Raw genomic sequence first — 22,270 nt, 5'->3', positions numbered from 1 at the left:
TACCATCACCGCGGCCTTGGTGGTCTTCTTCTTGGGTGGCATCCTACCTTTCTTAGCACTTCTGTGTTGGAGTCCCCACGGACGGCGCCACTGTTGGAGCAAGAGTTCGTCTTGCCCCAGCAAGTACGACGAGAGTTTCTTCTAAGGAGGAGACTCAAGCTTGGAGATGAAGTTTGAGAGGAAGGAATACCACGAATGTATTGATTGTAAAGATATAGACTGGGCTAAGGGGGAGTATCACATGAAAAACTCTGTGATTATGCTCCTCCATGCTGTGTTGAACGTGCCCCTCTGCTCAGACGGCTAGGGACCCTTATTTATAGGGTTGGGCGTAGCTTAGCGCGCAATTTATCGCTATGTGCAAAATATCCAGGATAAGACCGAGTTACATGGCCTTATCCTGAATTGCTACTTTTTACCCTACATAGGAGATAGATATCTACCATGGTAATTGTTGGGGGTGCTTGTAACCAGAGGGGTGAGCCGGTCGCCAATTACGGCCCGACGTCGTGATGTCAGGGGTGCCAGGATAACCCCCATTGTACTGGGGTGTTAGGACGGCGCCCACTAGCCTAGTTAATTAATGCCGATCACATCCTTGCAAGCAAAGGATGACTGGCGTTCATCTCCTGGCAGATCTTTCTTGGGGCCTAATGGCCTACCCCGTAGCCTTCGGGAAGCCTGCTCGAGCCCCGGAGACGGGGGCTCCGGGGCGAGGCATGGCTCTGAGAGAGGGAGGCTTCGGGAGGCATGGCTCTGGGAGGTAGTTACTTTGAAGCATGGAAGTCGAAAAGTGACCTTCGGGAGGTGCGGGCCCATGGTCATGGGCCAGCGAAGACATGGGCCATCGGGGGTCCTTAACAATGACCCCCAACAATAGTTTTGTGAGGGGAGAATACTCTAGGGAAGACGAAGGATACTCCGACGAGGACAGAGAATATTCAGACAAAGATAGAGGCTCCATGGATGGATGGTGGTTTAGTGCAGTGAAGCCTGATCGCTCGAGGGGTTTTAAAGGTCTCGTGGTCAAGGACACGTCGTCTTTTCATCTTCAAGCATTAAAGGCGAATCCAAATTCAGAGTGGTTCACGGGCAACCAAGCGATAGTTCCATCAATGACACATCTTTTTGACTAGTTTGCACACAGAAAGAGGCATCCTCTTGGAGCACCCGATTACCCCCTAGGTTTTTCAAAGCATATGGAACAGTTGAGAAGACAAAACATAGCCTCATCGTACTCGCATAGTTTTTCTACCAGCAGGTAGTATTTTCACCACCACGTAAAATCTCCACTATGATGGTCCAACATTCAAACTTAGCTAGCAGTAGAGCCTATCTTCTCGATCATTTCACAAGGATCAGATGATATTTTTTCGGTGACTCATAAATCCTACTCATATGGAATTCCTTCTCGAGGACTTAATTGGGAACTCGAAAGCATTTAGAATCCCGTGTAGATCATCTTAGAACACAGAGAACCCGGTTGGACTCTTCATCCTAATCGGGAACCCGAGTCTTACTTGATGACGTGGTCGGACAAAATGCTTACCTTTACTGATCAAGTATTTGACCCATTGAAGCCTCATTCACGTACTGCTGGGGGGCTTCACGATGACTACTGTATACTTACCATATCTGGATACCCAGGGTTGCCCGCTATTTTCGGAGCATATCTCTATCTCCAGGAAGGGGATCCTTGGATAAATGGAGACTACCTATGGGCATCCAGGATATCTCATAAACAAGGAAATTTATCTCCAAGAATAGAAGGAAGACTACAGAGGGCGTACGACACCCCTTATATATACGGAGCCTGGGGACCCTACGGAGGACAAGTCGCACAAGCCACAAGACATTAGAAGATTTTCATAGCTTGATCTTCTTCGACTACACGCAAAGAAGCTACCAACTAGGTTAGATATATCTAGACTAGCCATGCACCTCATTTGTAACAGTGTCAAGATCAATACAAGACAAATAGGAAACAGCGCTATTATCCCGAGGGAGGCATGAACCTGTCTAAAAACCTCTTTGTGTATTCCTCTGATTCATCTACTCTAAACATCTCCTATCTCTCCTACAAATTCATAAGATCTGTGGTCCACCAATCGTTGACACATTTATTCTTGCTACCTCCAACCCCAATGGACAAAGAACCTGCTTTGCTTTGTATATGTTTGTGGGTAGCTCGTTTTGATCTGGAAGCATGTCCGATAGGAGCCTAATAGTGTCATCAAACTCTTCTCTGACCAGCCATTTCTTGCTTTCAATTTAAGCAGTTCATGCATGGATGACAACTTTGTGTATTCCAGCTTGCAACCAGGGAACAATGGTTTCTCTGAGTCCTCGATCAAGGATATGAATTTTCTAAATTCTCTTTGAGTACTAAAGTTCACGCCTGCATTGCACATCATATGGTCCAACCTATCATCATTGTCTACACCCCCACAATCATCGACCTCTATAGCACCACAATCATCAAAGTCTGCACCACCATAAACATCAACTGCACCAACTTCCAACTTCCTCGCCAGCTTCTACTATTTCAGGTTTACTTCGGGTACTTCGATGATACCAACATCTTCATGTAATACATTATGTTCTTCACCATGTTTGGTCCAACATGTGTACTTAGGTTTAACACCCATGATAATAAAATGCGCTTGGATCTGTCGAGCTACATTCTGTCAAGTGCGCTTGGATAATCAAGTGCGCTTCATTTCTACAATAACAACAAGGACAAAATATAAATTCAACACCCTTCTTCGAACGATACTCCTCGGTAACTATCAGAAAAGTTGTCAAAGCATCAAGGTACCCTTGATTTATATGAAAACTGTGCATCCAGCCATGATCAATCTAAAAATATAGTAAATGAATGTTAAATTAACCTAATAAAAGTGAGCAACCTAGCTAGCTAGCTCTTCGTCAAATAAATGGAGGTACCATGTGTGCATGCATTAACCATGGAAATGAGAATAAATTCAAAATTAATGAATTATTATCATTACATTAATACATGTATACATGAACCGTACAAATGAGAAATAAAAGCGATCCATTTATAGTAAAATTCATGTAATAAAAATCCTTAATTTATCTACAAAACTATATTAAGGCTGGCCATCTATATTAATAAAAAATTAAACCTAGATCTATTTTTGTTGAATCGTATATGTAACCTAGAACAATTAATTCTAGAACATCATTAAAAAGTCTACCTCTACATCTAGATCTAGATGTAGTTGATCTCTCAAAATCAAATTCAAACACAAATCGACATTCACAACAGAGCAATAGAGTCACACATCACAGAACCAATAGATCCCAGAATCAACAGATCACATATCACATATCAACTAGCACTTAGTATTTAACAAACGAGTACTTAGCATTTAACAACTAATACATAGCAAATTAAACATTAAGAAATTAATACAAACCCTAGCTAGTAGTCACAGTACAACCAAAAGAAACCACTTGTGCACCGACTGTGCAAGCACAAAAGTAACCCTAAAGAACTTCTGATCGCCATCATAAAAGAACCACTGGCTGGCCGCCTACGCCTCCCCATCGGAATCGTCGATGACGAAGAACAAGTCATCGGGGCCAGAACCATCATCGTTTCTTGACTCCTTGCCGTCCGCATCCTCATCTTCCTCGTTGTCATCGTGATCCTCCTCACTATCCTCTTCCTCCTTGTCGTCATCCTCCTCCTCCATGCAGCGTTTCTTTGCAGTTGTCTCTTCAAGGAAGTGTTCCCAGTCCAAGTTGGTGGACTCGGAGGGGGCTGATCCAGAGTTGAATTGTGCCCCACCCGAACTCTTTGGTGCTGGTGGTACCTCCTCATCATTGGATGAAGGCACGGGATTTTTGAAGTGGCCGAAGTCAGTGGTGGTGAAGGGTACAATGGGGTGGCCAGAGATGGTGGCGGCAAGGGAATTTCCATGGCTAGCCAGCAGGGGAGATGGGGTGTAGGGGTAGGTGCAAGCTCGAGAGTGTGAAGGTGGGTGGGCTCGGGAGAGTATAGGTGTATAGTCGAGAGAGTTGGAGAGTGAAGACCGAAGAAGACGAAGCTTATAAAGGAAGAGAACGCAAAGGGTCGCGTGAGAACCGAGGGGTCAGGTATTTGTACAGACGACTCTAATGATGCACCGGCATCTGTAATATTGGAACGCAAAGGGTTGAATAGGTGTGCTATTATTACAGATGGCTTGAACTATGAGCCATCTATAATAATTCCGATAGTACAGAGGCTCCAAACATGAGCCGTTTGTAGTATGAATATAGACAATTCCCATTTTAAGCAATCCACACCATTAGTTTTAATAGATATAGCTCTAATTTCGAGCTGTCTATATTAATAGTATTGATGGTTCCTATTTGGATCCGCATGTATTATAGTGTCCTACGACATCAAGGCTACTCCTCATTATTTTTTCAGATGGGTCTAGTTTGGAGCCGTCTGTGATAATCTTTTCACATATGACTCCGAAAAATTGTCTGTATATGGACGTCCCACGAAATCATACCTGTAGTAGTGAACTAGTGATACTTGCAAACAACTCTGAAAACTGAGACGAATCAGGAGTTAATGGTCTTAAAGGTGAATACGAAGATAAAGGTGAAAAAATAAATGCATATGATTTACCCGAATGTAACATGTGAGATAAGTAAAAAAATGAAAATAAATTGAAATGACTAATTAAGCGTTATGCTCCCTGGCAACAGCACAAAACATTGCCTGACACCTGCATTAGCACAAGATCAATTGTCGCAGGTCTTCCGTTAGGTACAGTGTATTGAGGTTATCCAACCTATTGGCAATTCTTTCCATCTAGAATGGATTGTACCAAAGGTACAATACCACCTATCGCAAGGATTATCTCTTTGAGCCATAGGATTGGTTTCAATACCTACCTAATAGAATGATATGAATTGAGCCTAATATACTATAAACTCAATTAAATTATTGTGTCCTAACGAGTGTTCCTATGAGCTTAACAATGATGGACAAAAAGAAAAGAGCTTACTATGATTAGTCTCGATCGTGGCCGGTGGGGGAATGCCGCTGGGGGAACACCTGGAGGGTAGTGTACGACTGGTGCGTGAGTCGATGGAGGAGTTGTCGGGATCCATCCAAATACGCCATGACGACGGCAACAGCCCCCGTCACTACCTTGATCTATTTCCCTAACCCTAGCTTGTAGAGGCGGCGGCGGCGTACGTCAGGCTGCGGTGGAGGGGGGAGAATGGCAGTAGCATCGGTGGTGAGGTGCGAACATGTAGGAACGAGATTGGCGACTAGAGGGGGTGAATAGGCACCTCAACAAATTTCTTGCGAAATCGATGATCACCCAACGCACCTCAAAACTCAAGCGGAAGCAAAAATAGACAGAAGCTTTAACAAAAGAAAATCGAGGCAATATGATTCCACGGATGATATATGAACCAAAGGTTCCATTTAAGATCAATCCATGTATCTTAGCACTCAAAATATCACTACTTGCAAAGAAACAAGAAAAGTTGAACACCGAGCAACGAAATTCTCCAAGTTGATTGTCTAGAGGCAAGGGAATTCAAAACCCCATCACATAAGTCTGTGTATGCGAATTTTATGCCTCTAGCAACAAGAAGAATGACCTCACAAGGTGCTGAAATTTCAGCCAAAAAACCAAAATGAAAATCAAAACCAGAAACCCAAAAAAATGCAACTTGCACGAGAACCAATCGAGGGAAACTAGAAGAAGGGGAATTCAAGAATATGCAAAAATATAAATTTTATTACTCAAAGAGGTCGGCTCTATTTTAGGTGGATTGTAACACCCGGTTTTAAACGAACAAAACCGGGCACAACACATATATGCCAGGATCAAGTTTCATACATGTGCTTACATCATTAGTAATATCATCACAGTGCCTTTATTACATCATCGTATTTAACTTAATACAAAAGGACCCGAGGGTCTACAGAAAACACAGCGGGAAAACTAAAGGGTCTTCAGCGCCTGCGGCTCCATCTTCCACAGGCGCCGACCGGGGGCAACACAGCCTAGAACAGCAGCTTTGGGTCGAAGTCGTTGTCGAAAGCTCCAGCTTCATTGCCAGCTTCTGAACAGCGGTAGAATGCAGGGTAGGGGACAACAAGTGTGAGTACAAGGATTGTACTCCGCAAGCGTAGGGAAAACATGATATGTGGCTTAAGTCAAGGAACGGCTTTGACACTGGCTAAAAGCACTAAGCAACTATGATCTGCCTATGACTCCAACATCAGGCATCCTATTTACTAAGTGAGGAGACACGACTGTATCCAAAGATTTGACTCATCGGACTCCATCCGACTACCAAGACTCACCAGATAATTCTATTACCTGGCTACCCCAACCCACCATACCAAACCCTTACCCCAACTAATCCTGAAGAAGTCCAAGCTCGCTCTTATCCGTGAGCACGGCTGATCGACCAGATTGACACTCTGCAGAGTTTGCACTGCTTTCCCCACGAGTCGTGATTCCCTTGTTGCTCCAAACTTCCAGGGTGTAGAGTCGGGGTCTCACTACAAGGCCTTTACAAAGCTCCCTCTAACCCACAGGCACCCACTGAGGTTTCACCGCTAACAGGCAATTACATTGCTGCAGAAGCCCCCACTTGTGCCACTTATACCGACCTATGGTGCCCACTAAGCTAGAAGGTGACTAATTAGTTGGCCAGGCCATACCCATATAGGCCTCGTGGTTGTGCGGATAAAACTTGGTTACATGCCCAAGAATCGGTCCTTAGGACCCCACACAGATACAAACACAAACATGCCATAGGCTCCACCTCAAACCATCCATTCTGTTGGGGACAACCTATACCATGTTGCTACAAAAAGAATTACCATCTCCCAACATTGTTGCATAGTTTATTAATCAATATTAAGATTTCCCAACCAAGACTGCGCTAGCATAAAACTACCCATTTTCATAACATGATGAATAACGGCGACAAGGAAATATTGATTCAAAACTAGTAAACCCTAACATAGGATTCATGTTTAGACAAGCATGCATTTTGAAGGTTAAAAACTACACTTGCAATTCTAAAACAGGATAAATATGCTCAAGAACACTTGCCTTCAACCGGGTGCTGCTCAACGTCCTCAAAAGCTTGGTCTTCAAGATTGCCGAACTGCTCAGCTCTTAAACGACCGACCGGAAAAGCACACATAAAACAAACTTCTAAGAGCAATACAACAGATGATATAGAATCTAAGCAAAAGCCCTATAAAAAGATTCTACACGTCGCTACGAACATTTGGGCGCGAAAATCGCCCAAATCGGAGCTACGAGCAAAAAGTATTAAGCTTTTGAAGTTTCAGGGGCTTAACTGCAAATTTTACGTGATTTTCAGAGAAAAACCTGAATTGATTTTATACTGGAAATTCTAATTATGATGTCATAAAACAAAACAACATTATTTTTCAATAGAAAAATCGCATGGAATAGGTTTATGGGCCCATGGACCACGGCCTGGAGGCCGGTCCATGGGTCCACGGTGGACCGGGCCGAAGGGGTATGCGCCCCTCTGATCTGGGCCGTCCATCCAGGATCGGATGGCCGGGGTTCAAAACGGGCGGCGGGAGGAAGAGGAAGGGGAGCCGCGGCTCGGGCGGAGCGGCTCGACGCGGGCAGGGTGGGCGGCTCGGCGCGAGGCCCACACGGCAGAGAGGGAGCAGCTGCAGGCCGGCTCGGCCAACGGGCCGGTGCGGGGAAGGAAGAGGCGGCCCACGAGAGAAGGAGAAAGGGGAGGGGAGATGGGCCGAGGGAGAGAGAATCAGCCCAAGGGCATTTTTCTTTTTAGAAATTCCTTTTCCAATTGATTTTCAATAATTTTCAAAAAGGGGTTTGAACGAGCGATTTCTAGCGAATTTTAGCAAATTTTTCCACACAATAAAAACCTTAATGCATCTATAATGGCATGAATGCATCAAACATTATCCTAGGACAATTTAAATTTAGAAATTAATTTTCCTATTGAACAAAATTGCAACCACCTATTTAATGTCTAGCAAAATTTTAAATTATTGCAAAAATTGAAATTTGGGGTGTTACATGGATTACAAAGATTTATCTCTCAAAACTCTCACCTATTACATAAGTTAAGCACTCATCCTTCTCTTCTCTAAAACCCTAGCTCTAAGCTCTAAATGGGTGGCACAAGGGGGCTCAAGTGGCTGGTTCAAACTCTCACATAGCCTTGCCCCTATATTTATAGGCCTAGAAAACTTAACTCCTAAGTGTCCTAGCTTTCTTCCAAAATACCCCTCTCTTGTAATACACTCCTACCTACCATCGAGTGTATTTTGGTCTATTTTCTTTTCTATTCATCGGACGGTCACAACGCCTTCATGACTTAGCTTTGCCTTGATGCAAGATTTACGATCATGTCAAATACTCCTCCAGTCCTCACACGGTTTTGAGACTAAACCACAAAACCGCTTGCACACTTCTCAAAGCGTGACTCGCCGCCTTGCTTAGACCTTAAGCAAGTACTTCGATGTCGACGCGTGTACTCCGTCATACGATCCTAACTGCTGGCAAGTCTCTCCAGCTCCCGATCCCTCAGGCCGGCTTGTCACTTGCACCGGCATCCCCTTCGCTTGACTTTGTCAACACGCCGTCTCCATCTGCATTCCATGCTCTGCTTGACCTCCACGTGTTCTGCTAGAATCACCCTTGACTCCGCCCGGCCTCCTTGATCATCAAGCACAAAGCACTCCGCTTGGCCCCGATCATCCCACTATGGACCATCAAGTTGCATCCATCACCTGCATACCATGAGACAAGCAAACAGATATCTTCAACTCTAATTCCAGTTAGTCCATAATCAATATGCTCAAATGAATTCCCAAATCAATTTAAATCACATCAACGTTCATGCAAGAGATCATCACACCAAATAAATACCAATGTCAATCACTCATCACAAGTAAACCAAGGCATATTTATACTTGGTTTCTCAATCTTTCCCTTGATAAGTGCATTGACAACCCTCAAAGCACAAAGATTTTGATTTGAAGAAATTAGAACAAGATAAGCTCATCTAGTGACCAAAAACTCAAGAAAGAACAAAATATGTCACTTGGCATAAGAAAGGTTGCAAAAGACCTAAGAGGCAAAAATGAGCCAAAAACCTCAAAAGAACAAGAAGAACATGCTCCTCCTTGATGATTGCATATTTTCCATTTTTTTCTCCTTTCATTTCTAGATAAATGCAATTTTCTCCCCCTTTGTTGAATATTTGTGCATAATATCTTTGGACATATTTTCTCCCCCTTTGGCAATGCAAACATCAAGGATACAAGACTATGCAAAAGATGTGTAAATGAAATGCAAGCCTACAAAGCTTCATATATAGATCACAAAGCACTTACAAGGACTAAAGATGGCAAAGCACTAGGAGGAGTAAACAATATAACTCAAAGGCGCACAAAGTCTCGAAGTGAGTTCATGCCACAAGCACCGGGAGTGCAGCAAGTTTTGATCATATTGTTCAATTATTCAAAAGATGTCACCACAAAAGCATCCACAGTTTCATGATCAGTGCAAAGATTAGAGAAACTAGTGCTATGTCAACTTCAAACTAGGCAATCAAGTTCAACCCGACGGGCTATGCAAACACCCACATATCACCATAACATGAAAAATAACACTCTTAGCACATTAAAAAGCACAAGTTAAATTTCTCTTTTGATCATTTAACTATCCTCAAGTGAGTTTTAAGCAACCATGGGTTCACTTCTTTGGCAAACCACATGAAGCCTTAATTCACCGTATTGGATTCAATTTTAGCTCATAACTTGATCATTCATTTTATTAACTCAACATAGAATTCAAGATATGCAATTTTTCACAATGCCGAAACAAGTTGTACCTTTGTGACACAAAAAAGTACATGCTCTCCCAAGGATTAATTATAGGCTAAATATTTACATAGACAAATGTCAAAGGCCCTCAATCTGCTAAACTGAACAAAACAGCCTAGCACAAGCTTTTCATAGAACTAGCCCTAATTTAAGCACTGATCAAGCTAAATCAAACACTCAAGGGTGACAAGAGATTAAGTTCACATTTCAAGTTCATTCTTAGAAAAGACAAGCTTGCTCAACAGATTTTATGCCATATTTCAATAAGAGCCTAAGTTTGCATGAAAACCTTGTTGCATCTAGAGCCTTGGTAAAGATGTCGGCTAACTGGTATTGGGTATCTATGTAGCTCAACTCAATGTCTCCCTTCTTATTGTGGTATCTCAGGAAATAGAATCTCACATCTATGTGTTTGATTTTAGAGTGTTGAAGTAGGTTATTGGCTAAGCTTATGGCACTGGTGTTATCACACAAAAGTGGTACAATCCTGAAATCTAACCCAAAATCCCTCAAGGTAGCAACCATCCATAAAATCTATGAGCAACAGCTAGCAGCAACTACATATTCAGCTTCAACAGTAGATTGTGCAACACTAGACTGCTTGCGAGAGGACCAACACACAAGAGAAATACCCAAGAGTTGACAAGTACCAGATATACTCTTCCTATCAATTCTATACCCAGCAAAATCTACATCCAAAAAACCACAAAGAGAAAGCGAAGAGGATGTAGAAAACCAAAGGCCATACTCGAGAGTGTGCTTGAGACACCTCAGAATGCGTTTCACCGCTTGGCGGTGAGACATTCTTGGTGAAGCCCGGAAGCGAGCACACAAGCAGGCGGCGAAGTGGGTCTCGGGTCTTTATCGCTGTCAGGTACAGAAGGGAGCCGATCATGCTCCTATACTCTCGCTGGTCCACCTCCTCACCATCTTCATCCGAATCAAGCATGGTCGACGCCAATGGCTTTGCATCACTCATGTCGAACTTCTTTAGCAAATTCTTTATGTACTTCATTTGGTGCACGAATATACCTTGCTTGCATTGCTTGATTTGTAGCCCAAAAGAAGTTGAGCTCACCCATCATCGACATCTCAAACTCTCTGCTCATAGTTTCTACAAACTTGGCCACAAGTGCATGAGAAGAGCCACCAAAAATGATATCATCCACGTATCTGAACAAGTAAGAAATCATTGCCATGCTTGAGAGTGAACAAAATTTTATCAGCTGACCCCATCACATACCCATGCCCTAGCAAGAAAGACCTAAACCTATCATACCAAGCTCTAGGTGACTGCTTAAGCCTATACAAAGCTTTCCGAAGCTTGTATACTCTATGAGGGTATTTGGAATGCTCAAAGCCTAGGGGTTTCTTGATATAGATCTCTTCCTCTATGAAACCATTTAGAAAAGCACTCTTGACATCCATTTTGATACAACTTGAAACCTTGGGATGCCGCAAATGCAAGGAGGATCCTAATAGCTTCTAGCTTAGCTACTAGTGCAAAAGTCTCTCCAAAGTCTATCCCCTCTACCTGAGTGAAACCCTGAGCAACTAGTCTAGCCTTGTTTCTTACTACAGACCCATCCCCCTGTTTGTTTTTGAAAACCCATTTGGTGCCCTTGGTGTGAACATTTGGGGGTGGCTATATTAGGACCCAAACTTGATTTCTCTCAAAGTTTTCAAGCTCTTCATGAATGGTATTGACCCAACTCGAATCAGACAAAGTATATCCAACATCATGGTGCTCAAAAGAAGTAACAAATGCAGAATCAGTGAAATGAGCATGAAAAACAGATTTGGACCTTGTTACACTCTCACCAAGGTCACCGATCATCAGCTGTGAGGGATGTCACTGATTAATGTGTTGAGGGGCTTCGCGCTGCGAGATGACCTCCCCCTCAAACACTGTTGGTGTAGACTCGAAAGTAGCTGAAGTGGAAGTAGAGGCTGCAGGACCCTCTGCCGATGTCAAGGAGGTAGGAACCAGCTCAAGATCGAGTGTAATAGTAGGAAGTAGTGGATCATCCTCGTTATCTCTGAAAGCTAGAAGGTTACTGTCTACAAAAATGCTTTCGGTCATCTCTTGATCACCTGTACACTCAAAGACAGAGCTAGCACAAGGGGTTAATTCATCAAAGGTCATATCATAGGACTCTATGATGGTGTTACTGTCAAGAATAAAGACCCTGTAAGAATGACCATGAAGAGAATAACTCAAGAAAATACCATCGGAAGAACACAACTTGAACTTGTCAAGATTGCCACGCTTTAGGATGAAGCACCGACACTCAAAAACTCTCAAATGCAAAACCTTCAGCTTCCTCCCAAAACACAACTCATAGGAAGTCAAATTCAAGATCGAGCGCAAGAAAATTCGATTGAGATGTAGCACGTTGTGCTAATGGCCTCAGCCCAAAACTTCCTAGGAGTCCTATGGTCATCGAGCATCGTCCTAGCCATCTCCACCAAAGTGCGATTCTTCCTCTCAACCATGCCATTCTACCAAGGAACGCGTGGGGCAGAAAATTGATGCTCAGTGACATGCTCAAGATAGAAAGTATCAAAGAGATAATTCTTGAACTCGGTGCCATTATCACTGCAATTGTTTTCAATGCACTAGGGATTTCTTTGAACAATCTCAAAGCTAAGATCCGAAAATGTGAAAACACTTTATCCATACTCACAAGAAAGAAAACCCAAAAGTGGTGATAGAAATCATCAACAATGACAAGTACATATCACTTCCTACCCGCCGAACGAACCTGGGAAGGACCAAGAGTGTCCATATGGAGAAGTTTTCCTGGTCATTTAGTTATCACTAGATTGACTGATGGGTGAGAGGCGGCAACCATCTTGCCATACCGACAAGGAGCAAAAACGAGGTTCTTCTCAAACTTGAGCTTGGACAATCCTTGGATCAAGCCTAAGGCACTCAAACGAGCAAGCAAGTCAAAGCTCATATGCCCTAGTCTCCTATGCTACATCCAAAGCTCAGAAGAAGGTTGAGCAATCAAACAATAAGAACAACCAAGGGACTCAGAAAAATCAGCTCCAAAAACTCTCCCAACTTTGAAAATCTGGCAAATCAAAGCGCATAAAGAATCAAGAACTCGAGAGTATCGTGTTTGAAATGTACTTCCAATTCCTCATCCAGCAACTAAGATACAAAAAGCAAATTGTATCCCAAATACTCCACCAAAGCCACATCCTTGAGAGTAAAACACTCATTCACCCTTACCATACCTTTGGCTTGCATCCTTCCTTTCCGATCATCCCCGAAAGTGATGTACTCGTGCCGCTTCGTCGGGGTGAGGCTAGAGAACCATGATGTATCTCTGGTTATATGGCGCGAACAACTGGAGTCAATGAGCCACTTGTTCTCCAGGCCTTCGCTTGCCACCTACATATGGAAAGAATAGTAGGTGGTTGGCTCAGTAATGGGGTTAGTCATAAACTTCTTGGGAATCCAATACTGGGTCATCTGCCTTGAAACAGTTAAAGTAGGTGCATGCAAATCAACACTAGTATGCTTGGGGTGAGAACCACGAAGAGAAAAGTGTGGTCCACCAAAGCACTGGAACTCAAAGCCTCTTACACATGGATCAATATCATATGAGTCATGGTAAAATTCACGCCAGGCACCACCTCTAGGAAGAGACTGAAAAATGCTAGAGACTCGTGGGTAGGAGTGAGGAGGAGGATGAGAGGCTGGCCCATCAGTTATGCGCTGCAAAGGAGCAAGAAGCAGCCTCCTCTAAGCATAACCAGGAGGAGGACGACGAGAGGGTGGCCTGTCAGTGCACTGCAGAGGAGGTCGAATGATCAAACGTAATAGCGTTCAGGAGTCGAACTTTGATGTCTTTGACACGCCAACGAGACTGAAGCTTAGGTGACGCTGCGGTCGATCAGGGGTGGCCGGGTCCTCCACTCCACCACCATCGCCCCCCCCCCCCCCCCCCGCGTCCCCGCAATTACAGAAGCCATCAGCCGTCAGCGTGGAGACGCGGTCCTCGTCGCGGGAGAGATAGAGGGATACTGGACTGGCTCAACTCGACCGACTTTTTGGGGGGATGACCTGTGAGAACTATTATGTATATATGTGTGACATGAATTACTATGTATTAGTGAAGGTGCCTTCATTATTGATTTACATTACATATGCCTCATTGTATGCATGTATTGAGTGGAAGAGAGACGAAGAGATCAAGGAGAGAGAGGGATGACAGAGCTAGAGTAGAAGGGGGAAGGCACAACACTGCAGCTGAAGCTTTCAGCCGGCAGTGATGCCCTGGAAATCACTGCCGACTAAAACCACCAGCCGGTAGTGATACCCAGGGCATCACTGCAAGCCTAATCCTTCAACTAGCAGTGATAACCCCTTTCACTGCCGGTCCACGGAGCCAGCAGCGATAGTCCCAGACTATCACTGTCTGTTACCCATTGCCAGCTCCAAAAGTAGCAGTGAAGAGGGTTTTGGAGCCGGCAGTGAAAGGGGTTTCTGTAGTAGTGCAACTAAGATCATTCACTAATTACTTTAATACTAATGACAGGTCTCATAACGACCCGTTACTAATGAGTAGACTACATTTAGTGACGTGTGCCCCATATACCTATCACTAATGACTGAATTATTAGTAACAGACATTAATATGACCCGTCACTAATATCTTTAGTGACGAGTCGTTTACTCGCCTCACTAACGAACCCTCATTAGTGATGGATCTTGATCAGATCTCAACCCGGACCACACATTAGTGATGGGTCATCACTGAATCCATCACTAATAATGCATTAGTGATTGGTACTGAGGAGACATCACTAATGACATCTCTACTTTAATGGTTTCTTACGTAGTGAAAGAAACTTAATTATTTTGAAAACAACTATACCACTGTCACTAATATAGCTGTGAGCGGGAGAACAAGATTGTAATTCGTATATTAGGGAATGGTAAAGATTTAAATAAAGAATAATAATTAAAATACAGCACGTACGGGAAATTAATGTAATCTAATTCGGATTCAACGCAATGATAATAAAAGCGGGCTTGCTTTGGAGATTTCAGTTCATAAAGTAGGTGTAGGAGGAAAGATAATTATTGGAGATACTTTTGTTGGTATAATTGCAATGTGTGGACCTACTAGTCCGCTTCTCGGATTTCAGCTCACTTCACCTCTCTCTCTGTGTTGCTGATAGCAAAGTATAAACAATGAGTGGTAGAAGGGAAGCTGTCAAGCGTGGTTCGCGTGGTGCGGCAACTTGTCAAGTGGAACACACAGCATGCGCTCTCTCCCCCATCTCTCTCTATATAAGATTAACTAGCCAAATAGGAGCTAGCTCACTTCACCTCTCTCGCTGTGTATTACGGAGGAGCGAGAAGCAATGGCCTATGAGTGTGTTTAATAGGAGGAGGATGAGAGGTCGGTCCATCAATTGTATGCTGCGGAGGAGTAAGAAGCAGCCTCCCGTAAGAGTAGCCAGGAGGGGAGGATAAGAGGATGACCCGTCAGTGCACTACGGAGGAGATTGATTGCTCAAACCGTACTAGCATTCAGGAGTCGGACTTCGATGTCTTTAACACACCGGCGAGCCTCGAGCTTAGGTGACGATGCAGTTGATCAGGTGTGGCCGGATCCTCCGCTCCACCAGCATCAGCCCCCCCGCATCCCCGCACGTATCGACGCCATCATCCGTCCGTGCGGAGACGCGGTCCTCATCACGGGAGAGGTAGAGGGATACTGGACTGGCTCAACTCAACCGACTTTTCGGGAGTGACCTGTAAGAACTATTATATATATATGTGTGACATTAATTACTATGTATTAATGAAGGTGCCTTTATTATTGATTTATATTATATATGTCTCATTGTATGTATGTATTGAGTGGGAGAGATCGAGGAGAGAGAGGGAGGACAGTGCCAGAGTAGAAGTGGGGAGGCACAAACTGCCGGCTGAAGTGCCGGCTCTAAAAATAGCAGTGAAGGGGGTTTTAGAGTCGACAATGAAAGGGATTTCTATAGTAGTGCAACTATGACCCATCATTGATTACTTTAATATTAGTGACATATTTTATAATCACCTGTCACTAATGAGTAAGCTATATTTAGTGATGTGTGCGCCATATATCCATCACTAATGATCGAATTATTAGTGGCAGACATTAATATGACCCGTTACTAATATATTTAGTGATGGGTCGTTCACTCGCACTAACGAACCCTCATTAATGACAGGTCTTAATCGGGTCTCAGCCCGGACCACACATTAGTAACGGATCGGTACTAGACCCATTACTAATAGTGCATTAGTGATGAGTACTAAAGAGACGTCACTAATGACGTGTCTCTTTTAATAGTTTCTTACGTAGTGAAAGATACTTAATTATTTTGAAAACAACTATACCACTGTCACTAATATAGCTGTGAGCGGAGAACAAGATTGTAATTCATATATTAGGGAATGGTAAAGATTTAAATAAAGAATAATAATTAAAATACAGCACGTACGGGAAATTAATGTAATCTAATTCGGATTCAACGCAATGATAATAAAAACGGGCTTGGTTTGGAGATTTCAGTTCATAAAGTAGGTGTAGGAAGAAAGATAATTATTGGAGATACTTTTGTTGGTATAATTGCAATGTGTAGACCTACTGGTCCTTTTCTCGGATTTCAGCTCACTTCACCTCTCTCTCTGTTGCTGATAGCGAAGTATAAAAAATGAGTGGTGGAAGGGAATCTGTCAAGAGTGGTTCGCGTGGTGCTGTCAAGTGGAACACACGGCATGCTCTCTCTCTATCTCTCTCTATATATATCAGATTAATTAACTAACCACATAGGAGCTAGCTCACTTCACCTCTCTCGCTGTGTGTTGCTGAAAGGAATCAGACAAGCTAGCGTGGTTCGCGTGGTGCAGCAACTTGTCAAGTGGAACACACTTATGTATATATTACACATCATCTTAATTAGCAACACAGGAGCTAGCCCTCTTCACCTCTCTCTCTAAGCTCTATCTCGTGGTGCAGCAACTTGTCAAGTGGAACACACAGCATGTATATAAACACATCATATTAATTAGCAACACAGGAACTAGCTCACTTCACCCTCTCTCTCTCTAAGCTCTCTCTCTCTCTAACACAGAAAGAGAGAGAGGGCACGCAGAGCGAAGAATGGGGTTCTCGGCGTTGTTGCCATGTATAGTAGCAACGCTGATCACCATTCATGTGGTGTACGTACTGCATAAATACAAGCGAAAGAGAGTTTCGCGTAAATCTCTTCCTTCGCCCCCTGGCCCCGTCGGGCTCCCCCTCCTCGGGAACTTATTGTACGTCATCGGGCCGCTCCGCCGCAACCCGCACCACGCGCTTGCTTCCCTCGCCGAAACCTACGGGCCCGTTGTGTCCATCCGACTTGGCATGACCCGCACCATTGTCGTGGTGTCATCACCCGCCGTGGCCCGCGAGGCCCTCGCGAAGAACGACGCAGCGCTGGCGGCCCGGCTTGTGCCGGACACCGTGCGCGCCCTCTCGTACAGCGCGACGTCCATGGTCTTCGTCCCGAGCTCCGACCAGCTGTGGAAGCAGGACCGTGTCATAATCGGCGCCCGCTTCTCTTCCAGCCGGGGCCTCGACGCCATCCGGCCGATCCTGGAACGCCATGCTCGCCAGCTCAACGACTACTTCAGGGCATGCTCTGGCAGGCCGGTCATCATCAGGGAGGCCGTGAACTGCACCGTGCTCAACGTCGTATCCAACATCCTCTTCTCCGAGGACGTGGTGGACTTGCGTGTGCCGGGCACGCAGCAGTTCAAGGGCCTCATTGCGCCGGTACTCGAGGAGTGGTCCAGATCCAACGTCGCCGACGCCTTCCCGTTCCTCGCACCAATTGACCACCTCCTTGGCTCGCGCCGCCGCATCTCCATACATCTGGCCAAACTGTTTAAGTTCTTCGACCAACAGATCATTGGGCGCCGGTTGGCTAGCACTAGCAGTGAGAACCACAACGACGTGTTGGACGTCCTCCTCGCGCGGCACGCCGATTCCAAGCTCACGCGCCAAGAGATCACTACGTTTTTGACAGTACGTTGTTGGCTGTTGATCGAATATACTCTACAAATTTAACTCTGCCGGTACGTGGATTCTTTATTGTTGGTATACATACAGGATATGTTTATTGCCGCGAGTGACACAAGCACGGTCACCGTGCAACGGGCTATGGCGCAGCTGCTTCGCCATCCAGAGAAGATGGAGAAGGTGAGTGCCGAGCTTGCAGCATGCCTGGGCTCCGACGACCTTGTCAAGGAGAGCGACCTCGACAAGCTTCCCTACCTCCAGGCCGTGGTGAAGGAGACACTGAGACTGCACCCAGCGGTGCCGCTAATACCCCGGGAGGTGGTTGCCGACGGAGTGTCTCTGGGCGGATTCCCCGTGCCGATTGGAACGGGCGTTGTTGTCAACTTGTGGGCAATCGGAAGGGACCGTACAGCGTGGCCTCAGCCTGAGGAGTTCATGCCGGAAAGGTTCTTGGTCGGTCAGCCGGTGCACTTTCAAGGTACGGACGACTTTGCCTACAGGCCGTTCGGCGCGGGGCGGAGGGTCTGTCCCGGAATGGACTACACCGCGCGGTCCGTGCCGTTGCTACTGGCCTCTCTTCTGCATAGAATCAAATGGAGACTACCTGACGGCATGGCACCCAAGGACATGGACCTCAATGATCGCTATAGCACGGTGCTGGATCTCGCCACGCCTCTCCGTGCCATGCCAGTGTCTGTCGTGTGATGTGTCCGGCCAAGTTACTACACAAGTAACCCCTTCAACCACAAAAGAGCATCATACGTGCGGTCAACACATTTAAACTTTTACTAAAGAATGCTCTGCACGCTATAGCCCTACACTACTCTTAGACCCGTCACTAAAAAAATACCCTCAGAAGATTACTAAGATACACGTGTCTGTAATAAAACCATCATATGTGTGTGCATAGACGGTTTTTATAAATCTGTCTGTTAGTATCATATAGACACAGACGATTTTTAGCAAATCCTGTCTGTGATATTGTCGTAGACGGTTTCTTGTAAGATTTATCTATGTCTATATGATAGCTACATACAAAATTATGAAAACCGGTCTGTATTTAAAGACATGCGAATTGTTTCAAATTCAACCGCTCGTCTCCCTGCCACTTTTGGCTTCCCCTCACACACAACCCCTGGCGGTTTTGGTTTCCCACAAATACAAACCCTTGGCTTCCCACACACATACAACTCTTAATATAAAGCGACGAAGAGTGTTCATCTTTCTACCTCGTTTTACTCGTTGCCATCCGAGTGTTCATCTTCCACAGACCGCATTGGAGAAGCGAGATCTAGGCACCGAATCCCCTTCACTACTACACTCAGGTGAGTATTGTAGGGTTTCCAATCATAGTTTTGTTGGGGTGTTTTAGGATTTGCTTCAATTTATGTAAGCAATGGTAATGTCTTATTTCCATCATAGATCTGTAATGGCTCAGTTCACAGTAATCAGGCGGTGGCAGGATGAGGTTGTCCCTATGGCTACTTCCACAACGCGGATGCTTGGCGTGAGATAGTCAAGATGGAACCTGATCCAGATGACTGTGAGATGCTCATTGAAGATGACGCTTGGGTTGACGTTGTGCTGAAACACAGGAAGCTGAGATGATGTCAATCATTTTATCTTTTTGGAAGACGGCGTCAATCGACCAATGATGTTGATCATTTCATCCTTCTAGAAGATGGCATCTGTCGGTGACATAGGAACCGGGGGTCCCCGAGTCCCGAGGCCAGGATAGTAGAGTGCCACGTGGCGCCTTCCCTCGAGAATTATCTCCCCAAGGTCCGAGAAGACCCAGTTCCGGGAGAGGGCGCTCGGGGCCATGAACAGTGACCCCCGAGTAACCGAGTTCCCCGAGGACCCGAGCAAACACAGTTTCGGGAGAGGGCGCTCGGGGCCATGAACAGTGACCCCCGAGTACCCGAGTTCCCCGAGGACCCAAGCAGACACAGTTCCGCGAGAGGGCGCTCGGGGCCATGAACAGTGGTCTCTGAGTAGCCGAGTTCCCTGAGGTCTGAGAAAAGGTATATCCGGGAGAGAGTGCTCGGGGCTATGAACAGTAGTCCCCGAGCACTCAGAGTTCCTCGAGGACTTAAGAAGCCCCTTGCCGGTGGACCCCACAAGGGCTCAGCAGTGAGGTGTCAATTGGTGAGAGGCCCGATGCTGTATTTAAGAGGGAGCGTGGCCTGTCACTTCCAACCACTTCCCCCACGGCTGCTGTCAGTCCCTACCACTGCCTGGCGGGGAGGCGTGGGGACATTTAATGCGGCGGGTCCCATCGCGCGTCTGATGCGCCTAGGGATGTCGTCGCAGGACTCGAGACTTATCGCCTACCGCTCTGCTGTGTCAGGCTCGCTCTGACCGGGCGGGCACGCGGAGTTGCTCGGTGGCTGCCTGGCAGACCCTCCCTGCTGCACCCGCTGAAAAGTGGGATGATGACGACAGGACCGGACGGGGGCGCGTTTTCAACCCCCCGTAACGTCAAGCTGCAACCCATGATGGTTGCTTTTCATTTATGACGTCTTGGAACTCACACCATCCTTTATGGGCACGCCAGGCCGCCCCGACGAGGTATAAGGAGGGGTGGGCACCCCAGAGAAGAAAAAAAAAGAGGACCAGGATAGGTGGAAGAGAAAGAAGTTCAAGTGAGGTCGTCGAAGGATGAACAAGTTCTTCGGGACCAAGTATTACAAATCAACACAGACAAGAACAACCCACACGAAGTTCTAGACTTAGACAGAAATCCTTGTAACACAAGAAATCCTCAGAGAGGCATTCCCAGAGCATTTATAGCATACACACAGGAGTAAGGTATTACGCTTCGTGCGGCCCGAACCTGTCTAAAGTCCCCTGAGCATTTATTTCCTCTAGCATACGATCATCCATCCCACCTGCATCTCATTTACTCTCATTAATTCACGTACGAGGTAGATTCAGAATCACCCCCCCCGGCCGAATCTCAAAGGGGGTCCCTCCGGATCCCTGCTTGTGGAGTTCATCATCCGACAGCATCGCTACGATGTCTATCATATCGTCCTTTTGAAAGACAACATCACCAATGATGTATAGCTAGGGATTATGTGTAGTGACATAGATTTATATGTTCTAAACAATGTGTGATGTGCATCTATGTGATTCTCTTACCTTTGTGATATGTAAATACATGTGTTGAAGTTGAACAATGTATGATCGATGTTATGAACAATGTGTGATTGATGTTCGAAACAATATGTCAATGTGTTGTTTAATTTGTGAATCATGAAGTGTGTATATCATATCATGAAGACATCAAGGAAGCAAATTTGTTTATATGTGGAAAGGGTCACACATACGGTTTTTTTTTAAAAACTCTGTCTGTGATAATTAACACTGATGGGTTTAAATAAAAATCATCTGTGACTCTTACTACTCGTAGACGAGTTTTAACAAAATCTATCTGTGATCCTTACTAGACACAGATGGTTTTCCAGAAAATCCGTTTGTGTGTAACTCTATTACAAACAGAGCTAAAAATGTCTGTAACAAGGTCGGTATCATAACCAATTTTGCAGAGATGGAACCTATAACTGTCTGTGATAGGATTTAAAATTTGTTTGTAATAACCCTTTTTAAGGTAGTGATATAACATGCTCACTCTTTTTCTGGTAGAAAAAATGTTTGAATAGACTTTCTCTTTTTCATTTTTAGTAATATCTTATATTGCACGAGTGTGATGCAAACTCCACATGTTGTTTCCTGTTCAGCTCTCCCTTGTTCATCAAAGTGTCTAAAAGCAATTTTGTTAACTATTGCAAGCAATCACAAATGATTCAAAATGCAATTTAGACACCGTGTGAAAGAGAATCAAATTAATCTACTACATATTTCCAAGAAAAAATCAAAGTAACTTGTATGCTTCCCTAGGTTTCATAGAGCAAATTACCTCAATTTACAAAAGCAAATCAGTAACACAAAAGAGAAAAATTGTTTAATTTTACAAGCAAATATGTACCAACTCAAAAATAAAGTTTATTTTATTTGCAAGCAAATTAATTCATACAGATTCAAAAGGACAAATTTGTTTCAATTTACAAGAAAAAAATTGAGAAACCAAGTTAAAATGTGCCTTGGTTTATTTGTGATGAGTGATTGATATTAGTATTTGGCTTCATGATCTTCGGTTTTGTATGAGCTTTGATGTGATTTGATTCGGGATTTCATTTGAGCATATTAATTATGGACTGACTAGAATTGGAGTTGGAGATATGTATTTGCATGTCTCATGGTGTATAGGTGATAGATTTAACTT

The 22,270-nt window shown here is 44.7% G+C and overlaps 1 protein-coding gene across 1 annotated transcript; it reads left to right on the top strand.

Annotated features, from left to right (window-relative positions):
* The first annotated feature begins 15,308 nt into the window (after positions 1–15,308).
* Positions 15,309–18,949, top strand: LOC133902889 (oryzalexin E synthase-like). Its single transcript, XM_062344212.1, has 3 exons — positions 15,309–15,688; positions 16,618–17,988; positions 18,073–18,949. Exons 2-3 carry the CDS (start codon positions 17,080–17,082, stop codon positions 18,685–18,687), a joined length of 1,524 nt encoding a protein of 507 aa, XP_062200196.1. The 5' UTR covers positions 15,309–15,688; positions 16,618–17,079; the 3' UTR covers positions 18,688–18,949.
* Positions 18,950–22,270: the final 3,321 nt, after the last annotated feature.

This window comes from Phragmites australis, chromosome 21 (assembly GCF_958298935.1).
Source record: "Phragmites australis chromosome 21, lpPhrAust1.1, whole genome shotgun sequence".
In the NCBI taxonomy this organism is placed as follows: domain Eukaryota; kingdom Viridiplantae; phylum Streptophyta; class Magnoliopsida; order Poales; family Poaceae; genus Phragmites; species Phragmites australis.
The sequence above is the reverse complement of the archived record's forward strand: the minus strand, read 5'-3'. Positions and strand labels throughout refer to the sequence as shown.

Excerpts from the sequence above, each read along its gene's own strand:
- LOC133902889 (XM_062344212.1), top strand. The coding sequence starts at position 17,080 with ATGGGGTTCTCGGCGTTGTTGCCATGTATAGTAGCAACGCTGATCACC. Across the intron at positions 17,989-18,072 it reads AGATCACTACGTTTTTGACA|GATATGTTTATTGCCGCGAG; the intron begins GTACGTTGTTGG and ends GTATACATACAG.